The sequence below is a fragment of the Perissodus microlepis genome, chromosome 16 (assembly GCF_051167445.1).
Source record: "Perissodus microlepis isolate ML-2025 ecotype Zambia chromosome 16, ASM5116744v1, whole genome shotgun sequence".
NCBI classification, from domain to species: Eukaryota; Metazoa; Chordata; class Actinopteri; order Cichliformes; family Cichlidae; genus Perissodus; species Perissodus microlepis.
This window is the reverse complement of record NC_140476.1, coordinates 13,917,816-13,938,031: the sequence shown is the minus strand read 5'-3', so window position 1 is coordinate 13,938,031 and position 20,216 is coordinate 13,917,816. Positions and strand designations below refer to the sequence as shown.

At 41.7% G+C, this 20,216-nt stretch overlaps 1 protein-coding gene across 1 annotated transcript in view; it reads right to left on the bottom strand.

Annotated features, from left to right (window-relative positions):
* Positions 1–18,086, bottom strand: part of myo10l3 (myosin X, like 3) — a 54,876-nt gene extending 36,790 nt beyond the window's left edge. Inside the window, exons 1-2 of the mRNA XM_084907853.1 lie at positions 17,815–18,086; positions 4,054–4,152 (exon numbers count right to left, since the gene is read on the bottom strand). Coding sequence (XP_084763979.1) covers positions 4,054–4,152; positions 17,815–17,835 — 120 coding nt within the window. The 5' untranslated portion in view covers positions 17,836–18,086. The remainder of the gene's footprint in view (positions 1–4,053; positions 4,153–17,814) is intronic.
* Between the last annotated feature and the right edge of the window lie 2,130 nt (positions 18,087–20,216).

Below are 20,216 nucleotides of genomic sequence, written 5' to 3'. Positions count from 1 at the left end.
GCAGTGAAGGGGGTGGGGGTGAGGCTTGGTGAAAATATGAAAAGAAATAACAGAGAGAGATTTTGTACAGCTCAAAAAATCAGGCAAAGTATCCATGTAAATCCAAATCCTCAAAAACTATTTTGTTTATCACACAAACAGATGCTAACAATAATGTTTGTGTTATTTCTTCCAGCTTACTTGTGAATGTGCATCACTCACATAAAGGCTCACATAATAGCTCCATTGACTAATTATCCAGAAAAGGCTGAAGGGCCATCAATGACCTATTTAAAACTGCAGACAGCATGTCTACAGGCTCTGGACAACTTCAGGATTCACACTGGATAAGAATAGGTTTTTTGCTCGAGTTAAATTGTTAATGTCATGAAAAAGGCTTTTAGTGTACAATCAACTCGGTACAGAGGCTAGTTTACAGTCACTATTAACTGAGGCCATCAAAAAGCAACTGTTTTCACTTCTTATTAATAAAAATGCCATTGATTTTCTCAGTTAGTCAAGCCACAAGCCACATGCATTTTGTACTGTATGTGTAAAACGATTCATTGGTGGTCGTAGACTAACACTGGTCAAGTGGGACAACAATGGCAGCCCAGCAGCAGGTATTCGGCTCAGGTGGCCGATCCTCTTTCTGCTTTTCTTTACATGTAGACTCCTCTGGGGATAACTCACACACCGTTAATCCAGCTTGTGCCATCTGGCCACAAACACACACACGGACACACAGATGGATCCATGCACTCAAACACACAAAGACATTCACTCTGCTGTATTTTACCCGTCCGGTCAGGACTATGGCAGTGATGAATGCTGATATGATGGCTAATATGACAGGAGCCAGGTCAGCCTGTTAAAGCCCAGGCCGTGTGGGTAAAGAAACTCCGGTGGTGCTCTATGGAGATAAGCTGGGCATTCAGGCAGGGAGCATTGGATAATAGTATATCCCAACCCCCGAGTGGAAAATGCTGCCACAATACATTTAACAAACACACTCTGATATGGTAGGAAACAGACACAGGCTGGCAGACAACACATATACACAGACACAATACCCTGGGCTTGATAGAGAAGCTTAATTAAATAAGAGACAGAGACTAGATCAGTAAGTGCCCATAAACCTCAGAAGATACTGTACGTCATCCAGGAACGGGGGATGACATCAGGTCAGCTAGGAATCCTGATGGTGGAGACGGTCTGTTTCCCAATCTCACATTCCTGGCATTTCTGTTACAGCTTTGGAAACAGAGGAGAGACACATGTGCCTGGCTCAATAAGCAGCATCCACTGCTCACATGTTGAGATCATATGAGACCAGCTTCAGGCCACCATCAATGCAGTGGTCCTGCTACCAGTCAAAAAAAATGGAGCACCACATAAACCTAATGCTATTTTTTTTAACTCCCACTGAGGGTGGTGGAATATTTTGGGAGTAGCACTCCACTTCATTCTCCAGTCATATTCCATTACCCAGAGTTGTCCCTGCCCTTTGGACAGCGCAGGGTTGATTGCATCCCTTCCACAGACCACAGAAACACCGCAGAAGATGCTACGATGGCCCGAGGATGAGTAAATGGGCCATGTATATGTGTTTCAATCAGCCTGGCATGTTCTGATGACAGGAAATAAACAGGGAAATTTATGTATATATATACACAGATTATTGATTGTGCATTTATGGTTCACTGTCTGAGATCAAAGAACACCAGCACTGAAGAAACTAAAGTGTTTAGTTGCCTCTATTGCTTCCTAAATGGCAGAATGGAAAAAAGTCAGTGGTTGTGGTAGAGTCGTTGGCAATGAATGTTCACTAGGATCTAAGGCGCCAGCACTCTGTGGAAACCACACTGTGTGACATAGATCTAATAAACCTGAGCAGGATATCAAGTTCAATGCATGTAGACTAAACTAGAACCAACACGCACAGCTGCTAGTCCTCCACTGTTCTTTACTCTTTCTCAACTATACAGTCTTCGATACAGTCATGATGATAACAGACAATAATCCTTCTACAAGTTTCTGCTGTTTCTTGTTTCTTTACAATTTTTTTTGTCAACTTTATCACATTATTTCATGGGACATTTCTATTGGTTGGTTGGCAGATGCAGGTGTTAGCAGCAGTCAACTAAAGTCACCTGATTTGTTTGTTCCAGGCTCTCTCTGAGAGTCAATTAAAAGTCCTGAACTCACAGATACAATTTATGGACAAGTACAAGGCCACCTACACACTACACCCATAGGAGCTGCTCAGCCATTGAAACCAATGCCATGAAGCTCCCTGCGCACGTTTTTCATACTGAGGATGTGGTCTCGATCTCTGCAGTTGACTCAGCAGAGCACCTCAGCACTCAGCTCTATAATTTTATGTGGTAACCACCTTGTAGCTGAGGTACTATGGTTCCTAAGCACTTGCCAACAACAACACTTACAGTTGATTGTGGAAAATATATGAAGGAAGAAATTTCACAAACTGACTTGTTGCCTCAGTTGAATTCTGCAACAATATCACATTTGAATTCAGAGTCCTGTTGCAATTAGACTACAAAAACTGGCCCAGTACTTAATTCCATAATCCATAGAGTTTACTTGAAAGCAGACATCTGTTCCACCTCCAGACCATTTATATGGATGGGAATGCATTCACAGCTTCTAGCAATAAGCTTCTGTTTTCTTAGATCCACTATTAGCTCATTGCTCTTCTTTGTGTTCAAGGTCAGACTGTTGTTACTGCACCAAGGTGCCATGCTTTGTCCCTGTGAACTGAGTCATGTTGCACCTGTCTGGGCCAAACACCATTATGTCACTTGCAGACTTGATGATGGTGTTAGAAAGTGAACAGGTAACCTAACAGACTGGGATGAACTGGCCTGAAACGCCAGTCTCCATGTGAAAAGGGAGATGGGGATGCAAAAGTCCCAAAGCTATGAATGCAGCTTGGAAGGTAGGATAGAGGATCATGAGAGAGAACTGATGAACAGTGAACTTACATATGTTGTTGCTGTGCTGTGTTGACAGCACCCTTTGTGTAGCTGCTGTTGTGTTATAGACTATTGTGGCTCTAATGTTGAATGTAATGTAAAATGACCTAGAGCCAGCAGCTCGAAATGTTTTGCAACGATGGTGGATGACATCGAATACCATGGCTAACTGTCATAAGCCCTAAGCAACCAGTACAGGACTGCCAATACTGGTTTTGTGTGGCCACAATATTAATAACGGTGTGAAAGTTAACAACATCAATGTACAAAGGGGCACTCTTTTAGATAAAAACTACAGAGCTTCACAAAGTTTCAGTGACAATAAAGCAAGTACTCCTTTAACCAGTTAATGCACGAGCATGAAAAAAATGCAGCTTCCTTACAATTTAGCAACCTACACTCTACTTTATAAGTCAGTTTTTTAGAAGGACTCCTCTGAAGGCAAAGCGCATATAAGTACAGATATATAACACAAGATAAAACAGCTTTCTTTGATCTACAGTTTTTGACTAACAAAGACTTGAATGATAAATTATTTTTGACCTTCCACCTCTGTGTGTGTGTGTGTTTGTGTGTGTGTCTCTGCTTCCCTGTGTCTGTTTCTCTCTCTGCCTCTGTAACAGGATTTCCTCCAGACACAAAGACCACCAAGCACTGCCAAACAGATAAGCTGAGGCCAGTGAATTGCTTGACTCCATTCCTGTCATTCTTACTTTATTACAAAAGGTGTTGATGCCGCTGCAGAGCCCTCAGATGAAACACATATGTGCAAACAATTAGGTCTCCCACATATACACAATGGGAAACAAACCTCCCCCTTTTACTTTATACGACCCTGGACGCGTTAACAGAAACCAGGGTGAGATTTTAAATGGACACAATCAGTTATGGACACTTAAATACTCTCTGAGCGCCTCAGCGCCTTTGCTTTGTTAATTTTTAAAAGGAATAATGTTGGTTTAAGCGTAAACTTGCAAACACAGAGTCTGAATCCTTAAACCAACGATAAAAGCTTCATGTTCCAGATATACTACCAAGGTGACGAATCAGGGACTAGTGAAAAAGAACGTCTTCTTACCTTCCCATAGTCGGTAGTGAGGATGAGGGTTGAATCATCACAAGAGCTGACAGTAGAGGGGCGGAGCTGCTCTTTGTGTCTCAGCCACACACGGGCCCCCTGCAACACAATAGCCAGCACAACAACCTTAACATCTGGACACTGGGCTTGCATTGGAGTCATGCGCTTTACACGAAGGTTTTACACATTTACATTACAGATACTAAGTATTCCATTGATGTTCTTATTGTTCATATTACCAGAAACAAAGGAAGTCAAAGATCGACCCCCACTCCCCACACGCGCAGGCTTTTTAGCTATATTATAAAAGAGCTGGGTGAGCAAGAGCAGAGAATTTCTCTAAAAGTAAGAATTATCCTTTCTGCTTTTCTTCTCTCTGTCTTTTTCCATTTTTTCCCCTCAAAATTGCTTACCATTATGTGCCACATACTGTAGCCACTGTTTCACCAAGATTGGATGGACACAGTTAGTCTCTTATTAAACTATGATTAGAAGTGAAGAAGTTGTTCACCAGATCTGCATGATGAGGCCATGCCAGAGAGTCAAAACACCACTCAGTCATATACACTGTCAAAAATGCTTTCAGTGTGCCCGGTCTCCTCTATAAAGGAAAAGACTATGACCCCAAATGAGCATTTACCACTTTAGCATATCAATCGATTCAAATGTCCATCATCCTTCCTTTGTTTTCTATATTTCAGTCGGGCAAATCGCAGCACACTTCTAGCCATTATCAGATGCCGCTTCCAGACAGACACTAATATCTGATCCCAGCGGCCCAGTTTCCAGTGTTTGCGTATCCATACGGAGTCGCTGACTTTCCCAGACATGTTTGTTAGCATGCGAGTAACTAGGAGCAATAACAGGAATCTGAGGCTGATTGCTCAGGCAAACTGTCATTTCCTTACAGCATTTGCCGCTTTAGCACCGGCGGATACATTTATAGATTTGGCTTTGTTTGAAAGACTGTACTAAATGAAAACAAACAGTCGCCTGTCTGACCCTGTGGAATAAAAAGTAAAAATCTTTTTGCATGACTAAATACGCATTTGTCTGATAGTAAACGGGAGTATGTAGTTTTGCAGAAAGACAGATGGTACCACCTTCATGTCTGATTGCTTACAATAATCCAGCAACTTTCTGTGTAATTAAAATCTTAATTGTTTCATTAGAGCCAAAATCTCAAATTGAAACTTGCAGTTTTGCAAAGGAGAGATGAAAGCAGTATGAAAAACGTCCTCGATCTCAAAGAAAATTCCTCATTTAGCATTTTAGTTGATGGAGACGACTAGGATGTGGATTTTAACAAAATTTAACCCAAAAAGTTACAACCTCTTGTAATAAGCTTGGCTTTAACAGCTGAACACGGTTAATAATCAAAAGTGCCACCGGTGGGGGGGCCAGAGAAGCAACGAGCATCAGCAAATAAAGTGTGTGACCAACAAAGGATCAAAGTGAAGAGATCAATATGCATGGATTCCACTAAGAAACCTTAGACAAGGTCACCACTTCCAGACATCAATCCTCATTAACTATTAACAACAGGCTGCCACGTGTGTGCACACTTTCATCCACGAAGCACAGATGTGTTTGCCACAAGACCAACATGCTTTTGTTTTATCCACTCTCCATTTACAAGATGAGACACAGAGACGCTAAAAAAATCTAATAAATGAAGTCCCTCAGCAGCTTGTGTGATGACTGATTGCTGATGTTTTCTTTAGTTTTGGATTCAGGCCTCTTTCTTAGACAAAGCAAGTCAGTCTAAAATAAAAGAAACACTTCCATCATCGCAGATTTTTTTCTTTCAGTCAGCTAATGGAGCACATCTAAATGTGGCTCTTAAACCACAGGGGACAGGAGTGAGTGGGACAAAAGAGGGTCGTGTAAATTAGGAGGAGGAGGCAGAGGGGAAGAGAGAAGGGAAAGAGGAAGGGTGCGAGCAGCTCTTAATGCCCTGCCTCCTATTGTGTTGAATAAAGAGGCAGACAAACAGAAACATCAGGACAGAAATATAACAGAGGTATCCTGCAACACGTGGCCACCCATTAACAGAGACGACCGGTGACTTTCACACCAGTTTCTGCCCGGTACCAGCCTGGCATGCCTGGCCTGTTCAGGGAAAAGCTGATTCACGTGAGTTTGCTCAAGTGCAGGGATTACAAGTGTTTGCTCTATAGATTTCAAGAAGATCAGCCTCAGTTACATAACTGGAATTCAGCAGAATATTTCTAGTTCTCGTCATCTTATAGGGGTTTTTCCTTTTCTCGTGTCACGACTTGACATTAACAGTAAGGTCAACAAAAGAGCCGAAAGTATTTTGTAACAAACAGATTGCATGAGATGTACAGCAGAATAAGACAGGGGGCAAGCCGTGACAAGGAGAGGACTGTGATGGCTCATAAGATGGCAAATTTCCACACCCATTCCAGTATTGCCTCAATAAAGAAATTTCAGCGCTGCAAAAAGTGAAGGAAAGTTTTGAGTGGCTCAGCAGCTGAGTCAGTCTCAGAGGTTTTTCCACTCACATGAACAAAGACCCACTGCATACCAGCTGCATGCCCACCACACGTAGTTTTTTTAGATTAAAGTAATTAGGAATTCAAATAAAAAAATGTGACTGTATATGGTAAACCAAGCATCAGTGACAAAGTGGCCCATAAAGATGCTAATAACAGCTCAGCCTGCTGCACCAGCATCTGTAAAGAGTGACTCGCACTCTGGATAAATCTCTCCCAGACAGTATAATCAAAGGTGGGCAAAAAACAACAACGACGAGATACTGTGCTGTGCTACCGTATAGCTGTTTTGTTTATGTACTATAGACAAAAAATAAAACTAATTATAAAGGAAGTTGACTTAATAATAAAGCTAACACCTGCACCATTTATAATAGTTCCAACTTGCAAACTTAACTCTTTCCCCTATAAAGATGACATCTGATGACCAGCTTTGACATCTCGGTTTATATCAGTAAACATGTGGTTTGAAAATCATATAAATAAGTTCTGGGTTCTTCCAAGGGTAACCCTGTAAGCTGTATAGGCAGAAATCCCTCTTGCTAACTTCTAATGCACAACCAGAAAAAGCTCAGTTCAGAAAGGAGAGACTGGGGTTACCCCTAGTAGACGTTAGCTTGTTTTAACTACTTTAGCTTCCAAAAATGTCTTATTATGTGATGTGAGGAGCCAAATAAAAGCCACCAGCTGCAGAAAACTGTAGAATTATATTAAATATATGCAAACTTAAAAAAATAGGGCTGCCTGTGATATACATTGGCACTATTGGACACTCGTCTGCATTTTGGTATGCGAGTCTCAGGCCGTAGGGTACGAGGTCAAGATGAATTGTCTAAGAAGCAGCAACAGATGGTCTAAACAAAACTCCTCCCCCTCGTCCTCTCCATCTTTAGGAGCTCTGTCACTAAGTCAGGACAAAGACAATCACCTCTGACTGAGGCCTCAGCAGTTAGCCAGGCGGAAATATCCCAAACAAAGACCAGCTGGGACACAAAGGAGCACGGGTAGCGGCTCGTGTTAAATCCCACAGACCTGGGTTACCTCCTGCAGCACAGCTTCCCATTCCAAGCTAGACAAACAGAGTCATATCTTTATTTGTAATCATGGGAAAGTACAGTGTGCATTTGATGATGAAGCCCAGTTGCAAGTGGGATTAATTGTGAAGAGTCGGTTAGCGGCACTCTTCTGCTTCTGGTAACCAGATGTTTTATTAGCGCCATTAAAAAGCAAAGCAGAAACGCTGCCATGACATCTCCGCTCAAACTAATTTCAAATTCTTAATGTTGCATGTCACTCAGCATGTGTAGCACTGCTGAGGCAGAACCAGCTGACAATAGTAATCTGACTCCACCAAAACAGGCTGCACGCCAACCTCTCATCATGCCTTTTGACACAGAGACCACTCAGGCTGAATGATGTGATCCTGGAGCTGGAGGCTTAAGTTTCAGCAGCTTGTATAAAGACATCCAGCTCAAGGATTTGCTAATGAATGTCCCTTAAATATTTAAGGTCATACACAGTACAAGGTGCCACGGCTCTTTCTCTGCCGTCTGGCATGTATCAGGTGATCCTATCAGAGAGAACAAGAGAAAGCTAATTAACTCAGCCCGACTTGGACTCGGCTGAACAATTAGTTATGATAAGCTACTTTCTTGGATCATAAAGTGGTTTTGGGGAGTGGTGAACGAACGGCTGCCCTGCAGGTAGGACCAATGCCTGAGAACCTCCAGCTGGAATCCTGACAAGCATATCAGTTGTTGTTGTGTTCACATGTGGAGGAGGATAAAGTTAGCAGTGGAACATGTGCAGCAGCAACATATTGGACTAAAAGGAATATGTTTCTGTTCTCCCTTTTCCACTTCAACTTTCAAAGAATTAATGTGGTGATTAACACTAATAACAATCTGGTTTGCAATCATGCTTGTTTAAAATCAACACAAAACTCGAGCTCTCGATTAATCTCATTTAGATTTCTCTCCATCATTTTTATGGATAGAAGTGTAATCCAGTGCTGCATTTACACCTCAGAGATTAAGACTGCATTAGCATAACAAACAGAGTCACAAGGTTGTGTCGCTACCACTGTACAGACAGATGTGCAGTCCAGAGCATTGACGGGCTCTATAGCATTTAATAAGGTCAAGCACCAAATTGGTACTTGCACGCTAATGCTGTGCACTTTCACAGAAACCAGTGCAATAATTGTTCAACAGAAAATATGTTATTAGCTAAAATATCATCATTATTTCTGTTGGAAGCATTGAAACTAACTTTTTTTTCCTTTCAGAACTAAAAGTAAACATATTTGTACGAGTGGGTGGTTTGCTAGGATATCAGCTGAAACATAGATGTTTATAACCATTAAAATATATATTTTTTAAAAACCAGCACATCACTTTGTAGCAGAGCGCAGCCAAATTTTAGGAGTTGTAATGGTATCTCCTGAACATCGGGTGAGTGGGATGAGTGGGAGTCTTCCAAGTGGATGGTGAGATTAATAAGTAGGACTAGGCAGCTGGAGGGGGAAACTGGGCAAAGCTCCCTCTGGGTTTTTGAGAAGAAGACTTTCCAGTAGGTTAAACCACTGTCTGCTGTGTATCCTACAAACAGCAAGGCCCATGCTTAACTGCAGTTTCTTTACCCTCATAAACATGAGACGCTACTTATTTATTACCTTATTACAGTATACCTGAGAATTATTTTAATTTATACAACATGTTTAGTGTGTAAATGTGTGTGAAAATAAATGTATCTACTTGTGAACAGCTTCACTCAAAGGGAGGTAATTTAATTCAAGGGTTTTTCAGCAGCGGTTGTTGCAGCGCAAAGGAAAAATCCTCAGTTGCACAGATTTTCCAAGGATTCATGTCTTGGCACATGCTTTTTATGTCTTCGTCTTTCTTTGTTACCTCGTTGCAACTACACCGTCTGCCTGCCGCACACGTTACAGCCTACGACCCCCAGCCAGCATGGGGTGAGGGCAGGGTGTGTGACCGAGGGGAGAAATCAGAAGATTAAAAGCAACCTCTAGCATCTGTGCTAGAAGACGTATGAATTAATGATGGAGACAGCAGCTGATCAGAAATTAGCTAATGGAGGAGGAGGAGGAGTCCCCTGGGGAACAGGGCTTTCCCTGTTTGTGATGATGTGGGGTGGGGGGCGTTGGGTCGCTGGTTGTTCTTGAATCTGAAGAACAGCCTGAACCCTGAACAGAAGAAGCTTTACACCGTGGAAAATGTTTTTGTTAACTGAGAAGGACTGTTTGAGAAGTATCCGTAGCTAAATGGAAATCAAACAGTTTTCTGTTATCACTGTCGTGCAAGCCATTATCATTATCACACTTGATGGACCTGAAAGAGATGAGTTACAATATTAATCTAACAAATATGCACAAGTCCGTGTGCACAAGCAGGATTAAGTGAGTGTGTCTTTTTTGTGTCCAAGTGTGTTTGGTAGTCCATTTATCTGTCAGTCAGCAGATACACACTGTCTGCAAAGGCGGGGTTCGAGGGCACCACCCCGTCATCCATTGACGCCTTTAATCTGTTGTGTTGCTAATGAGTGTATTGAGGAGAATTTGAATAACAAATTGTGTCTTCGGGAGAGAAAGAGAAAGAAGAGAAACACTTGAATCTCTGCCACATACTCCAGGCACAGTGTCGCGTTTTACCTCCTTATCCTGTGCAAACATATTTTCACTCCACTGCTGATCAAAGTGTGCTCCCTGATCCTGGGCGCACACAATGGAATAGGTTACAGGACGGGGCAAATAGGCAACAAATGATGTGATTACTGCAGGTTTGATTGGATTTCCAGCAAAGCTTGATGACTTGGAATATCTACCGAGCCACATGCCAGCACCTCTCCCGTCTGGCATCTGCATACCTCTGTTGTTCGTCTGATAGTTATGGGGTCACACAGCAGGAAACCCAGAGGTACTCGAGGAATGTTGCTCAGTCAGTGTTGTGTTTGACAGTGTGAGACGTGTGGGGCACGGTAAGCAAAGTGGTAGCTTACAAAGCAGCCCGGCTACTGTTACGCTGGCATTGACCTTGTAGCTCATGCTGTCCACACTGATTACTAGAAACTCTCCTATCTTCAGAATTTTATTATTTTGAGTGTTTCATACTGAAGCTATTTATGGTTTGATCAAATCCATCCAATCTGGCAATGATAAGCTGCACATTAGTGATACTGTGGATGTTAAAGTCACTGTTAGGACTCTGTAAGAAAATAAAATAAATGCAGTTCTGTCACAAGCGAATTTATTTACATGTCCTGAGTCTAAAAACCTGCAAGGATATCGTTTCACTTTTAAAAATGGTGCTGATTTAGCGCCTGCAGAAACAGTACCACCTCCGTCATCAGTGTAATGAATTGTGAAAAGCTTCACGAAACACAGCATTATCCTTAAAACAAATGTTACCCATCCAGCAGGAGCTGATGATATGATAGCAACAAACATAAAAGAGTCAGAATAAAATAATAAGCTGCCTTTAATCTGAGTTTACAACTTGTAACTGCAATTCACCTCCAAATTGTCACTAGTGACGTGCAACCATTCTCTGTACTTTTCTTCTTGGAATATGCCCTTAAACTTTTATTTGAACTGCATCACATGCTTACAATGCACATTTTACTTTTACCAGTACACGCCCATGCTATGGTATTGTCTGGTCTGTGATTTTCGTCAGCTGCTAGGTGATTGCTAGGCAGCATGATGACATCACAGCACATAATGCATAATTCAAGTTTTGTGGCTATAAATTAGATGCTACTGTCATGACATTGAAATGATACGATGCTATTAGGAGGTGCATAAACGCTACAAATGGGTCATTTTAACCTGTTGGTAAGTGGTTGCTAAGCAACATGATGGCATCATAGTATAGATAAGAACCTTCAGGGAGCTAAGATGTACTTGCGTGCCTGTCTTGGTTGCTCAGCTCCTGATGGTGTTGGAGGAATTTGCGGGCAAACAAGCAGACAGGGATTTTGTGTGTTATAGTCAGATGTATAATTTATAACAGGAAAGAGGGAGGACTGGAGGTCAGGATGAAGAAACTTTGGCCAAAACTATTAGATCTACTGGTCGCGCAGCATTTCAACAGCACATAGACTGATTCCAATCAGAAATCCCAGAACAAATATGAGTGAAACTGCTCAAATCTCTCCTTGGATTGTGGCGAGTGTTTCTTATACAAAGCAGGGGGATGAAGTATGTTTAGCAGTGCGTTCAAGTGGCAGAGATAAACACACAGAGAGTCCTAAAAACACGGGACATTCCTCCTCATGTTAGTCTCAGCTTCTCAGCGTATCATCCTACAAAAAGCCCCGGGCCTCTAACCACACACACACACTTATAATAAAACACACTTAGAGTGGATGGGAAAGCTAACATGTCATGACTGTGGATTGTGCCATGCTGTGCTGTTTTCTCCAGTCAGGCTCTTCACACCACGGCAAGCTAGGCTCATGCAGAGTGGGATGTGTACTCGAACTCTACAGGGTGCTCAACCCCTGTAATTAGTCCTAGAATTACAGCTATAGCATTAATCTCCTCACGAGAATCAACAAATTTTACTGTTTTTAAACATTTTTTTCGCCTCAGGCTATATTCACATATGGTAGTTGCAATGTGTTTAACCTAAACTCACAGGATGGTGTAGCTTAGAAACACGCATACTCCATCCCATAATAGGCTGACTCTGTGCAGCGTAATCATAGGGGACTAAAAAAGGAAAGTCAACATCTGGACTGGGAGCAGTAATCACAGGTTGGCTGTTATTAAGCTGCCAGACGAAACCTTGGAACCCAGGGGATTTAAGCGACACTCATTACCATCTCACTATGTCCACCAGGTCGGCCAGTCAAGGTGAAAGACAACAAACACTTTTTTTTTTTATTTTTTGCATGAGGGAAAGCGACAATAATCTTTAATTTTGTCTGTGTAAAAAACTCAAATCCTGCACACAAATCTGATTTGTCTTTGGATTTGAGTCGTCCACCTTTACCTCACGGAGATGTACTGAAAATCATTTTGAGATATGAATGACAGAAGGGATTGCATGCCTGACACTTTAAACTAAACGCAGATACCACACCAGTAACATGAGCAGCCCAGGCACAGACATCCAGTCAGCCTACAATATCAACAACCCATCATTCAGAAACATCGCTGGTGACAGAAAGACGCCACTGAGATGTGAAAATAACAGTCTGGGACATTTTGTGAAATACATTTACATATATGACATCTTTCTGGAGGCTACACAAGAAAATCAGTGCAACTAATAAACAGTAAGAACCAGGACCTTCTTTTTACCCATGCAAGACACAACTGATACAGCTATATTTGTGGTCAGTGGAGGGGTTTGTATGTCCAAGTGATCCCAGGACCAACCCGTGGTAGGGTCTCCCCTTGACAAAATGACCCTGGGTAAGAAGCCAGACAGGGCCTGTCCTGTGTAGGGTTAACTGGTCCAACTTGTAGTACAACTTGGTCCCTGCTAAGTGAAAAAAAAGAAGGGAGAGACCAAGAGGCTCTGACATGCAAGAAAGGGGTCCAGGTCCAAAGTTAAACCCTGCAGCCTTTCAGCCAGTACACTTACTTCCATCAGAGAATGTTTTATCATTGAATAAAGAAAGTACATAGATCAGTATGACTGTATCTTTTCAGCAGATTTGGCATATAATAGTTTGAGAGTGTTCTCTGTTATCACCGACTTACTTGCCCAAGTGCCCTGATGTGATTAATATTTCAGAGAACAGCACACCCAGAACGGCCCTGATGCGCGCACACACACACACACACACACACACACACACACACACACACACACACACACACACACACACACACACACACACACACACACACACAGGGAGTAGGGCAGGAAGGATGGGCGTTGGAGAGAAGATTACAAGTGATTTTTCATGTGCAGTGCCTCAACTGAGTGAGAGGTCTCTAATCATGGAGGATGGATTTGAGTCAAGTGGGTTGAAGGTCAGCTGTTAAAGGAATGGCTTGAGTGAAGCTTTGTTTGTTTTTAATTTGGGGATTTGCTAATTTGCAAAGAGTTAGATGATAAGATTGTCACCAATCACATCTATAGAAGTAGGACTACCCACTGGGGATGTCCTGGGAACCCAACCTTGGGAGCGTTTTTCCATTTGCATCACCAGTACCTAATAATGCACCATCACCTCCTGTTGCTGTTCTTTACTTTTTTGTAATTCGACTTGATTTTTTTTCCCTCCTGTGTGGTGAATGTGCAGCAGTGAGTGGAAGGGATGTTCTTGCCAAGAATCTTATATTTGTGTCCAGTGGGTCAAAATCACTGTGTAGGCAGCATAGTCTCAGTAAAGCCTGAACAGTGTTAAGCGCTGCTGTTTATATGCATGGATGTTTTATCAGTGCTCCCCGTGCTGCATTCAAATGGTGGCCGTATCAACATACACACTGGTTTGGACCAATCGCCTACATCACTAAGGAAATATCTCCTCTATAGGACAAAAAAGATCCTCCAAACCAAGTTCTGATGAACCATGATGGCTATGTGGAAGTTCCTGTGGTATTAAAGCAGCTTAAGTTCAGAAACACATATGCACAGAACATCACATAGAAGAAGCTTCATATAGATTGTAAAGATGTGAGAGTGGTAACTATTTCTTTCAGGTTTACAGGCAACCAAGACCACGAGAGACTCCACACAGCAACAGTTCGTCCATCATCAGGAGCTAATAGACAGGAAGAGACGATGCAGTGTGCAGTGTTATTTGTCACTGGTAAAGAAACTGTGGAAAGATGGAGATATGTTTTCCTTTTATTTCCACAAACACGGACGGCTTTGTCTGAAGAGCTTGGTGACATAGCGGGTAAAACTAAAGTCAACAGCATGGCGTCAGCAGGAGGTTATCACAACGCTGAGTTCCCTGTGTGATGGTCAGCGCACTGATAGACGGGGGTCGGGTTACTGCTAGACTCACAAGAAATGCAAACACAAGCTAAAGAGTTAGGAAGGGATCGAGTCAGAATATTGCAGAGCGCTGACTCCAATTTATGTCACGTTAAAACGGAAAATTCAGGAAATCGTTGAATAAGCTGTGGTCTCGAAATCCTGACACTGCAAATCTGTAACATGATAAGAACGGATTATCCATGTTTTCTGGTGCATGGTCAGACAATAGCTGCTGGTAATTAGCTTCTGTGCTCTTGTGGTGGATTAAACCACCTCCAGATTGTTCCAAAGCTGCAGGAGTTCTGCTGTCGCACACTCAAACCGCTGCCTTAATAATACCTTCCTCTTTGTGATCATAAACAACCGGCCCCGTTAATTCACCACAGCTCCGAAACTCTAAAGAGCCTTGTTTGAAAATCCCCTAATTTGATGTGATAATGCAGACAATAAGCACTTCAATTTTAATTACAAATGAAAACAACCGCTTAGAAGAAAAAAAGGAATGCTGGTCCCATTACATTTCCTTCCTTCCTTCTTCACATCCTAACTGTACTTCCTGGCTCTTTCCTTACTCCATCAGCCAGCTGCATGGGAGCAATGATTCTCGGCTCTTTAAAGTGGCAGCTGGAGGAAGTGACAACTGGGCAGAAAAGTGTCTGTTGCCAAAGGGGGGGAAATAGTCCACCTACTACTACGGCAGGTTGGCCTTTCTCACGTTACCCATTTCACCACAGAATGCAGCCTCGGATACCGATCCACGGCCCCGACTTCAGAGATCCAGACATAAGCAACACGTAGAGCTACGAGGGACGTTTTTAGGATGGGAAGAATGTGTCTGAGGGTGAAGGGGTCAGCGGTGACGGTGTGAAACCTAAAGCCTTGCAACCGCAGCTCTACAGGATGGATGACATGCAGCCGTGACCAGGAATTTGGGAGGTCAAGGCTGGGTATTTGGGATTCCCTCTGTCAGAGTATCTTTAAGAGGAAGGAATTTGGTGTGTAATGCAATGAAGGGGTTAATGGGTGTGGAAAGGTCCTCCTTGCTTGGGTTTACAGTGTGTAGCAGCTGCTGCTATAAAGAAACTGATTACCAAGTTTAGAAAATAGCTGGGATTCAGGATGTTCTACAAAGGTATCAAGTATCTAAAGTGTGTGTGGGAGCTCACACATACAAAGGGAGGTCGCACAAAGGTATAGATAATGCTCATATTACCTGGCAAATTAATAGCCAGGAAGGAAGAGCCCCGAAGGCACAACAATGTTTCTCATATTTGCTATATGAAATGGATTCTTGCATAAAACTTTTCACTGGAAAAACGGTTATAATTAGCAGATATTGTGGATAAAGCTAAATAAACTCAATTAATTTCATAATGGAAGCTCTGATTCATCCAAATTTGGGTGTGACGCGGGCAGGGAGTTTCTCGTATGTCTGAAAAAACAAAATGTGAATATAAAGTCTGCCAAATCCAGCAGCCTTGCAGTATAAAAAAAACACCCTTCGATACTTGTGTGTTTTTGTTGGGTCACTTCCATTAGAATAACGTATTGGGTGTGGGGTAAAGGACAGTGCTGAAGGTTTTATGGTGGACAGGATGGGCCATCAGGATGAGCACACCCATGACCACTCCTCTCCGTCCACCATGATTTCTAACCCTTGTCAACGTCTCCACCTTAACAAACAGTGGCCTATGAGGAAAAGCCGATTCTAGATTAGTAACTGGCAAATTGGTAAATGTGCAGATTTCTTTAATGCATGATCTGCAACAGAGTTTTGTGATGCAAAAGGTTAAAAAAAGATGTGCTCCTATCTACACAGTTCCAGCTTTATACAACCGCGACATTCACAGCAAAGACACATCCATATGATTTATCCTGGTGCACTTGTTTTTAGAGTTGAGTTTAATCCTTATCTTAATTCACTTCCAGAATTCCTGCTTAATTAAATCCAAGCTGTGGCACTGTGGAGTTCAAGACCCTGGCATCTTTCCATGACACCGAAATTCACTTGAAAACCAGGACAGGTCAGTCATTCCCTCTAACACAGCTTAGACTGGAGATGTGAAACAGCAGGTAGAGATAAATATATATTTTTATGCTGTTGTTGTCCATTAGTGGTCTGTTACAGAGACTCAGTTTAATTTTAACAGTAAAAAAGCAGCAGAAAGTACAACGAAGTCAAACCAATATGTATTTTAGCTTAAAAATTTAAAACACTGCAAATGAATGTAGTCAAGTCCAAAGACAACCAAAGAAATCAAGTAGAATGAAATATAAACTACCCCAAAAAACTTACACCTATTTGGAGCAAATACTACAGGATGTCTTGCTCTGTTGGTAAAGGTCAACAGACACAAACCAGATTAAAACTGAGCTGAAATAATAACCTTCCTCTTCGCAGCATATCACTGTAATAAAAGCATATTATGAGTCAAAATCCAGCTCTCCTCCATCTGCTCGCTACACAGTCGGTGTGTGCAGCAAATTATTGAAAGCTACGCTCGAGGCTGCTGAATTTATTATTGTATGACTGAAGTCACTGAAAAATAGAAATGCATCGATAATTGTCCAATCAGTTTGCATTAAACCTGCCTTTGCAAAGAAAAGTGTATGGAGCACCTCCTGCATGCTGAAACTTCTGTGAGTCACAGCATCACTGAGGGGCACGGCTGATAGGGAGGTACAGAAGTAGAGGATGGGAGGAGATTCACTCCCCTGTACTCCATCTGTCTTCTCTGTGAGTGTGTGTGCCCTCCTCTGAGTCAGAGGGGCATGACAAATCAGACCTAAAGCCAGCCTGGCTTTCACCTACATCAGAGTGTGAGTGTGCTGCTCTCTGGACTGATTGGCAGATGACACATCCAGCTCAGCAGTCACTGCATTGAGAGTTGCATTGTCTAGACTCTAATTAAAGCTACACACAGGTTTCCCTGAGAAGCTGTAGTAGTTTTTGTCAGGGCAGACATTTGTATGACTAAGAGGCTTGTGTGGACAGTGAGGTTGCCACTCTGGCTCCATCCTGTAGAGGTATAGGACACATGAGCGGCTGATAAAGGATCACAAAGACCGCAGAATACATCATAATAAGGGCTGCTTTTACAGGGGTGTGAAAATCATGAAGTGGTCTGAACCCATCCCGCATTTATAAAAAGCTCAAAACACAGCGTGGGGAAACAAAACAAAGGATCGTGAAGGTCTCAAAAAAACATGTAGGGCTCCAAATTAAAGCAAAGAGCTACTAAAAGTATTCTTACCGCTATAGAGAAAGCAGGCGAACTCACCTCTAAAAAGGAAGTATTCATCTTAACCAGTGCTCGACCTCACGGCTCTTTGTAGTCTGACTTCAGGGTACCACAGCTGAGGAGGAGAGCGGGCTGTATTCCCAAATTATTCCCATCCGCTTCGGTAAGATAATAAAATCTTTTCTCTTTTTTTCCGGATACTTGCTCACAACTCTGTGCCAGTCATGAAACGAGTCATTCTGCTCTCTGATTTTCGGACACTTTCGGACTTGTTTTCTGAAGTGTCCCGACAAGCCGCTGTGGAGCTGCCTGCGCCGTTCCTGCTGTCTACTCATTTCAATGGACCCGGCATATTATGCAGGGAGGAGGAGCCTGCTGAGCTACAGCCCTCCCCTCAGCATACGCCCTCTTTGTTCATGTTTCTACAGATTTTAAAAGGATGTGCACATGTATCCCCATGGTGTTCAACATACCGGGTTTTTGCTTAAAAAGGTTTATTATAGCACAGCAGGCCTAATATGAATCTACTTCTATGTATATCTAGGGTGAGACTGAGTCTGAGTCATTATTTTGCTTCCTGGAAAAAATATACAGAGAAGAAAGAAGCAGATCAGGAGGAGTAAGTTGGTTTTATTTTTGCAGATGTCTTGTCTTAAAAAAAATATTTCCGATAAAATGGGCATTTTATGATTATTTGATTTGAGGACCTTCTTATTAGACTCAAATGTTTCCATCAGATGATGTGTCTGCACCAAGTAAAAACTGTAAAGCATATTGAGCACTGAATGCACAACTTCTATTCTTCAATGCGTTTTTCTTTCTTTCTTTTTCTTTACCTAAGAGTCACTGACAGATGAAGAAGCTATGAGGTCAAACGGGTACAAATACGTAAAGGCCCCACATTCATCCTATGAAGAACCAAAGCATGCATTCCCTTTCATTTTGGCACATTTTGGTTGTATTTTAGTAATTTTGCATGCCTTTGCAGCCGTTCTTTGTCTCTTGTGAAGTCGGTTTGTGTGGTTTTTGCTGTTTTGCATCTGGTATTGTTGCTGTCTGTCTGATTTGGGTTGTTTTACATTTTGCTGTAGTCGGTTTGTTTCTAATTTCAGCTCTTTTGCATCTCTGTTTCCATGTGGGGCTTTTCTTTTAATGGTCTCATTTTCTAAACACTAATCAGCTCCCTAATGTGGTGTTTGTTTGTATTTGTTTATTTTTAAGGGTATGCATTTGTTGCAGTTTTTTTACTGGCACTGAATTTGAAAAATATTCAAATACCTCATCACGCCGGGTGATTCATCATCTCCTTACTCTCACTTTATTTTTTTTAAGGATTTATATTCAAGCTGTCATGCTATTAAGATAAATAAAAATATTTTTATATGTGTCATGGTGCCAAATTTAAAAATGGGTATCCAGTGTGTCTTTAAGCTCATTCTTTTGGTTTTCTTTTGGTTCACAAATCAATAATAATAAATAATGAATAGATACATTTTATAAATAAATAATGATATGAAATGATGTATCGGTGATTGACGGGGTCCTCAGCAGCCATTTATAAAATCACAGACAGCTGCTTTACAGTCTCAACACAAAATTCATTTTCTTCTTTGTATTATTTGTTGAAATCAAACAATGGATGTGCATTTTGCAGCTCAAGTACTGCCTGTGCTAACAGGTATGATAACACCAGATAGACGAATATGTTACTCTATACTGAGCAGTCATGCAACAGCCCCAGACTGCAAGCTGTATGCAGTCTGTTATATAATAGATGCTTGCTGTATGACATGGCAGAATGTTTTGGTCAGTCTCCTGATTTGATAGTGTTGTTCTCACAGCTTAAAATTATTTTATAATTTTACTTTGAAGCTCATTCTCTTTTTTAAAAAACTTTTATGATTTTGAGACACCATGTTTTCAGCGATGGAGCTATATTACCACTGGTTAGTGAGTTTACTACACAGTATTTTAAAGTAACATATATGGGATGTTCAAACATTTCTCTAAGCATTTTTGCAATACCCCTCTGAGAAAACCGTATCCTTTATTTGTACCCTTAATTCACCTCAATACTAGTGGCAAAATCTACTAAATAGAGCAAAGTGCAATCCCCAAATCTTGCAAATCCTTCTCAATTTTGTCTTTCAGTTACTGATGTGACCTTTGGGTGAACTCAACTTTTGAGTCAAATTGGTGAATTCAATCTAAGTACATTATCTGTACTGATCAGCCTTTCTGGCTCCTAATATGTCAAAATGCCTATTCAGCATTTCTGTTGCATTAGATTATACAAGCCTGTTGTTGGTAGTCAGTTAGTTAGTTGGTACTTATTAATCAAAAGGTTAAGAGCAGCTTTTATAAGAACAGTGCAGTCACTGTTTTGCGTCCCTGTAAGGATTTTCAGGGAGTAATACTTGAACAATCCCATTGTTGTGCCA